The 7,072-nt window shown below is 37.6% G+C and overlaps 1 protein-coding gene across 1 annotated transcript in view; it reads left to right on the top strand.

The window, feature by feature from the left end:
- NBN (nibrin) overlaps positions 1-7,072 on the top strand; it is a 55,256-nt gene that overhangs the window by 31,981 nt on the left and 16,203 nt on the right. The window contains exons 11-13 of the mRNA XM_019527897.1: positions 97-482; positions 3,926-4,081; positions 5,267-5,380. Coding sequence (XP_019383442.1) covers positions 97-482; positions 3,926-4,081; positions 5,267-5,380 — 656 coding nt within the window. The remainder of the gene's footprint in view (positions 1-96; positions 483-3,925; positions 4,082-5,266; positions 5,381-7,072) is intronic.

The following is a 7,072-nucleotide window of genomic DNA, read 5'->3' as shown; positions in this document are numbered from 1 at the left end:
TAAGGGAAAGGAAGGAAGAAGAGGAAGAAGTTTCTTCTGTGCCTAAACTGGCAAAGTTGGAAGACATGTCACTGCCTTCTTCCAGTCATACCCAACCCATAACTTCCTCAACATGGAAAAGTAAAATAGAACAGCCTCAAAAAGAGCAATATACCCTAGACCCAAAAACAAATCTTTTACTTACAGAAACGGGTATAAAGTGTGCAACAGAAAGTAGAAAATCAGAGAGTGATAAAATTGCTGCTAAAAATATTTCCAGTACAAAGCCTGTATCAAATAAGAGAAAAGAACAAGATGACTTAATAGAAAATACGGATACCCTAGAGTTTGTGTTTGGGAGTAAACATCTAGATTGGGAAGATAACACGGAGGATCCTGGTGTTGAGCCTCAAGCCAACACACAGAAAAAAAGGCGGCTGGAAACTGATGAGAACAGAATTGAAAAAGAAAATGTAACAAGAAATGAAGGCAGTAGAATATTGGTAAGGAATGCTCTTTTATTAAACATGGGTTACAAGCTTGATCCTGCAAGCTGCATCTCAATTAGGAGCCATGTGCAGCATACGCTGTCAGCACAGAGACAAATATAGTTTGAACAGGTACAAGCTTTGGGTAGTTTGATTGCATGAACACTATAGTAGCTCTCAAGCTGTTTTCAACTAGTAGCTGTATAATTTTTTGGATTAAATTTAAGTATTGTTGTGATAGACATGTCTAAATATACTCCCTCACTTTGCAGGACTAATGAATAGCATGTTTTATTTCCCCAGATACATTCTTTGTGAATTTAAGGCAATATTAATTTGCACTTTATCTTTTTGAATGTGTTTTTTAAATTCTGTTAAAGAAATCCAGATCTTGCTTTTCCAAGGGGCAATAGGATAAGCAGGACAGCTAAATCTTTCTCTAGCCTAATAACAACATATTTAGTACTGACTGTAGCTCATGCTGGTAATGATAGTCTATGCCAGGCTTGTCCAACATATGGCCCACGGGCTGCCATGTGGCCCTCCAAGCTGTTTTCTGAGGCCTGAGGTGCTGCGACAGGAAACAAAAGTAAACACTGTACTTTCATTTCGGGGGGGGGTGGTGATGTGATACTGCTTCCTGTGAGGTCTTTGAATATGGCTTGCCAGCCCACTGGGTGATAAAAAGTTCATGATGCAGTGCCACATTCAAAAAGGCTGGACACCCCTTGTCTATGCTGTATTTTCTTGCATACCATATGTCCCTGTAATGAGACGCACATCTTGTTTTGGAAAAGCAGAATGAAGAAAGAATTTCCCCCCCTAGTTATGGCTGAAGGTGAACTGCATGAAGCAGCTCACTTGCCCTCAGCCTGCATGCATAGGCAAAAGATAGTGTCAATTTGGCAGCAGGTGTGAGAGTTGAAACTCTTGCTTTGACACTAAAGAGTGGACTCCACTCCTGCTGAATATTGGCTGGAGAGGAGGATAGCACCTGCAGCCATTCCATGTCTCTGTGCCGCCAGCAATTTAACACCACCCCCTTATATCAATACACACAACACATTTATTACAAACTAAATTTTTAATGTGGATAAATGTGACCTTAGAATCCTTTTTTTTTCTCTTCATTTTTGTGGGGTCAGATAAAAACTGCTTTTGGCATTTCAAATAGGAATCTGAACCCTGAAAAGTCTAATTGTACTGAAATTCTGGCTTGTTGATTAAGGAAAAACTTAAGCCAATCTCATTTGAACATTTCATTAGGCAAACTGTGTTGGGAGTTAGAAAGTAACTGGTTCCAAACTAACATATTTGTACCAGCAAAAGTTATTTACTAGTAAAGCTTAAACTGGTTCCCTAAATAGGATAAGCTTGAAAGATCCATTTTAGCAGTTTATACCATCAAGATTACCTAGTATTTCTCTATGGATATATTAATCCTAGCAAGTACTTTTAAATATGGACAGGCTTTAGTTATCTGATATTATAGACAGATTGGGTTTGACCCTAAAACTATGTGGTGTTTAAGCTGAAACACAGAATTTAATTTAATTTGAACTCTTCAGCATGACTTCAGCCATTTGTGAGTAAATTAGGAAATATTACATTGTTTTTGAATCATGGAAGATGATTTACTGTGCTATTTCCATCTGATTTTTTTTCCCTTCATACTAAGTGCCATCTGCCACATTAACATACTTTATTACCAGATAGACTTAACAGTTTCTTCTGAACGTTTCCCATTGAACAAAACTGTGAGAAGTACATCTGCAGAGCACCCATGAGAAGCAAGCCAACTTCCTCCCTTAAAACAGTTTAAAGTTACCTCTCCCCTTTACTTGATACATCAATTTAAAATATGAAAGTAGTACTTTCAGATAGAGATGAAAGTCTACAGTAACTTTCAGGATTTGAGGAATTCATACTTAAGGACAAGACTTTCTAGTTCTTTAATTAGAAAATATTTGTTCAAATAGCAGGAAAACAAATTTGGGTGTGTTCTGACTTCAGAGAAGGAAAATAAGATTAAGCAAGAATCATCAGTGTTGGTAAGTAATCAGTCAGATCAAGGAATGTTTTTTAATAATGTTTTAATATTAACCACTACTCAGAAGATGCACCAAAGCTTTGCTTTTTGAAAAAGAGCATGCGTGAGCCATGGGATAAAAGGGTTGAGTAACTGAAAGCTTGTCTACATGTAGAAATTTGATTGCTTTAAATATGCCAATATAATTTAGTTAGAACGTGCTTATAGCTTTCCTACTGCAGAAGCAGTTGCCTTTGTTTAAAAGTGCTTGTTTCTGCATTGTACATTTCGTAGTCATTGGATAAAATGGATAGACAGCAGCAGGGAAAGTGTCTGGCCCATTGGAGGGAGGAGCTAAGGTAGGAACTCTAGGGCCACCTCCCTTCTAGAGCACTGCCCATATTGCTGTGCTGCACAAGAAGCTTCCTTCTGGCTTGCTTTCCTGCTAGTCCCACTCCTGGCTGCCCAGTGGACCAGCTGCAGTGGAACAGGTCAGGTACTCCTGGCCACACCTGTCTCATGGCCCGGTAGTTAGGATACTCTGCCAGCAGGTGGGAGATAAGGGCCTAGAACCTGGATCTTCCTTTCTTAGCACATTTCTAACCACTACATTCTCAGGCTAAAAAGGTTATCTGCTGGTATGGACAAAATGCATGTTCATAGTGACTTCTAAAGGGCAGAGTGAGCTGCTACCGGAGAATAATTGTTACCTGTGTGCGTGCCTATAGCAGTACAAATGTAGCAAATGTGTTCAACTTGTTAATTTTGCTTGTCCAATTCCAAACAACAGAAGCTCCCTAATTTTCTTTCGAAGCTGCTACAAAAATACATTTCTCCATATCCTTAAGTCTTCCTCTGGCATTAAACAATTGTTAGTCATGGCTTCTTGGGAGCTTACATGGAGTTATGCATCTTTCCAGCTGGAAAAGGATTGCAGCAGTGTGTGTGGCCCAAATGGGGAAATTGTTTTGTTGTGCAGGGTGGAGTAGGAACTAAAATCTATGTAAGTGGCCTGAAATACTACTTTTTCAGGTAACTAGCCATGTAAGTACTACTTACCAGCTTTAAAGTGGGATATCATGCGGGAGTGAACTTCTGTGAACAGTGTGTTTGACTAGAATTACAGAAAGTTACAATTTATTTTATTTTCCTGAACAAGGTCTCAGGTTTTAAGAGTTTGGTAAACATTCCCTTATTATATCTCTTAACATTTCTGAGTAAGTTAAGTATTAGGTTATGTGATATTTTTCAAGGAGAAATCTGTTTCAGCTCTATTTTAGAGGCCAGGTACTGCTGTATTCTCAGCTTGTATCTGTTCTTTGCTTCCTATTTCTCAACTGTAAAGTTTAAACTATTGGATCTTGTAAAGAAATACGTGGAGTTTATTAAGCAATCTGAAGTTCTCTTTCCCCCTTCCTCCCAGCCCAAGAGCCCTGACAAACTTCATGATGATTCTCACAGTTTGCCCAGCAAACTCCTGTTGACTGAGTTTAGATCACTGGTTGTCAGTCATCCAAAACCAAATGCTCAAATCACTGCAAAAAACAATTATGGGGAACTGAAAAACTACAAGAAATTCAAAAAGGTTAGTGTATATTTTAAACTCTATCACAAGGTGGCACTGTTGGAAATATGTTTACAGATGTTGTCATGATGCAGATAAACTGTTACAGAATGAAAGTTATTCTTTAGAAGTTCTGTTGCTGCTTATATTTACTTAAACTTACTATCAAAATTGTGTATTCGTACAAAAATAGCTGGCAGGTACCAGGTAGTGATATTTATGGTACTTATGGTGTTTTTATAGGCTTGCGTAACTTGTACTTGAACCAGCCGACTAAAAGAAACTCTGTGATTGCTTATAGAATTCTAACTCCAAGTTTATATGTCCACAGAAAGTTCTGTTGACTTGAATTGAATATTTTAACTAATAAAATTAGGAAGTTAAAATGTAAAATTAAGCAACGATCATTCAGGATCTGGAAGCAATTTTTAGAAAACTATTTAGTGTTCAGTGTAAAAGTACTGCTTCAGCCTAGAATTTACAGAAGAATTGTAATCTGATCTAAAATACTCTAAGCACACTTGCACAAGGAGCTACATTTTAAAATGCTTTAACTGAAAACATCTTGAAAAGCACAACATTTTCCAGGCAAATGTTTCTGTCATTTAGAAGTGGCATTTTTAAAACTGTTTAATAAAACTTGAAAATATGTTCAGAGAGATTTTCTCATATTGAAATGGGTTCTGCATTACAAATTCAAAAAATAGTACCTATCAATAAAATATCAATTTCTACTTTGTTCAGAATTCACTTAAATATATTGGTAGTGTTAATGATCTGGTAGCCACAATGATCCAGGAATTATGTGAGAAGATGGGATTTTTCAGGGGGGTTATACTTTTATCCGACCAGCTGCATGGTTGCGATGAAGTTAGACAGGCTTTCAAATGCAATGCATTAATCAGGTCTGAGGAGAAACCTTTAAAATAATTAATATTTTAAATATATTATAGCGCCTATTTTAGCAGCAGTATGTAGCTGATCATAGCAGTCTGCTGATAATGAAGGAGTTTGCAGTGTTCTGCTGCTACATTCTTTTCAGGAAATCCTCAATGGTTATTTGTTGTATATCTACATCCACTGGCAACTGAAAGAAATGTATTCGTCTGTTCTGTCTGCCAGGGTTTCTTGAATTTACTAAAATTGTGTTTCATCTTGTGAAGTTGTTAACCAGCACTGTAACAGCAACCATTTGGTACCTAACAGGTAGCTTATCCTGGAGTAGGACAGCTTCCACACATTATTGGAGGATCTGATCTTATAGCTCATAATGCCAAAAGGAATTCAGAGTTAGAAGAATGGTTAAGGCAGGAAATGGAGGTAAGGAATTATTTCCAGATGACCAAACTTAATCAGTGCTTTATCCTTTGGTGAATCCTTTGAACAAGCCAGCTCTGAGCCTGTGTTCTGAACAAATCTGACACTTACATAGGTACATGTGCACACACCCACGTACCCCCATGGATGCAAAGCATTCAATCTTAAGTCTGATTTTGTGCCATCTTTTTGAATGACTTGGATATGCAACTTCCAAACAGCCAGCACAGAGAAAACAGTGCAGTAAAACTAAAACAAAAAGTATTAGCTAAGGAAAGACTGATGGTTAAGCTAAATAAGCATTTTGATGAAACTCCACTCTGTGGAAATCCTACCAGTGGCCGTGAAAGCTTTTATCTTAAGCTTGGTGGCTTCTTGTAGTCAAGTTATTATCATGCCGTGTGACTGACATTCTGCTCTTTGGTAGAATAGAACATAGTCAATACCATATTTCCTCACATACAGCATCCCCAAATATAATACGCACCTTATTTTGAAAGGCAGAATGAAGAAAAAAGATTTTTCCAGAGTTAAGGCTGCATGAGCAGGGACAGAGCCTAATCTTGAGCTGACTCGCCCTCCTTTTAGAACTAAAACTGAGTCCTTTGCTGTAGCTGAAGACTGATCTGCATGGGTGGATCTATGATTTTGAGAAGTGCCAATGTGTCTGAGCTAAAGAAGCTGTGAAATGGAAAGCAGAAAAAGCTAGCAGATGGCAAACTGGTCATAAGAAAGGTTAGCTTGATTAATGGAACATCAAGATCATTAAAAAGGAGAGACTATCATTAATACCTGTAGAATGAAGAACAGGCAGCCCTTAAGTCAATTAACTCCTTCAGCTGCTTGAACAGTACTAGTATAGGTACTGCACTATGAAACATGGATCAAACCAGGGTGCTTCCAACCCCATGGAAAAAATTAACTTCCCTGCTTAATACATGCAGCCCAGCTTTAGGGGGCTGATTTTGGGGGTTCATATTGCATGCAAGAAAATACAGTATTTAGATTACATACATGCATGACACCTGAATTTTGTAGGGAATTTTTACTATAAAATATTTTTTATCCTTACATGCATCTTACATCTTATTGTAGTAGTTCTCAAGTGTTTTCATTCTGTCAATAGTTTCTATAAACTGGTGTCAAAGGCCATGTACCATTCTAGCATACCAATCCAGCAATATAACCTGATTAATTGAAAAGATAGTAGGTAGTAATAAAGAGAGAGTGCAAACAATAGGGCTTCTTTCCCTTCCCTATTTTGCTGTTTTATTCTTCTTGGTTATCAGAACTCTATTCTACCACAAGGAATCTCATTTCATTGTTTTGCAATATGGTAGTACTGTAGTTTCTGATGTTGTGTTTGGCCTCCAACACAAATCTGATCGTGGTGCAATTTATATCAGGCACATGCAAGAGAGAGATGCATTAGTTGTGCAGCAGAATAAGGATCTTGCTATTTTTTTCCATCCTGTTGAAAAGCCACTACAAGCCCGAACATGTAGGTCAGATTTCACTTAACAAAGAATCCCCACTTGAAGACACGTGCTTCACCCAAGCAGAAACAGTTTGGGTTAGAAGTGCACAGGTCATATTTGGGTTTATGTTATTACTAAAAATATTTATTTTCAAAGTATTTTAAAACAGTTTGCAAAAAAAGACATATACAGAACACAAATTAGTTTTGAGAAAGGC

The sequence above is a fragment of the Gavialis gangeticus genome, unplaced genomic scaffold (genome assembly GCF_001723915.1).
Source record: "Gavialis gangeticus isolate Ggan-Ray unplaced genomic scaffold, GavGan_comp1, whole genome shotgun sequence".
Taxonomy (NCBI): domain Eukaryota; kingdom Metazoa; phylum Chordata; order Crocodylia; family Gavialidae; genus Gavialis; species Gavialis gangeticus.
Note: the sequence above shows the minus strand (reverse complement) of the source record. Positions and strands in the feature narration are given on the sequence as shown.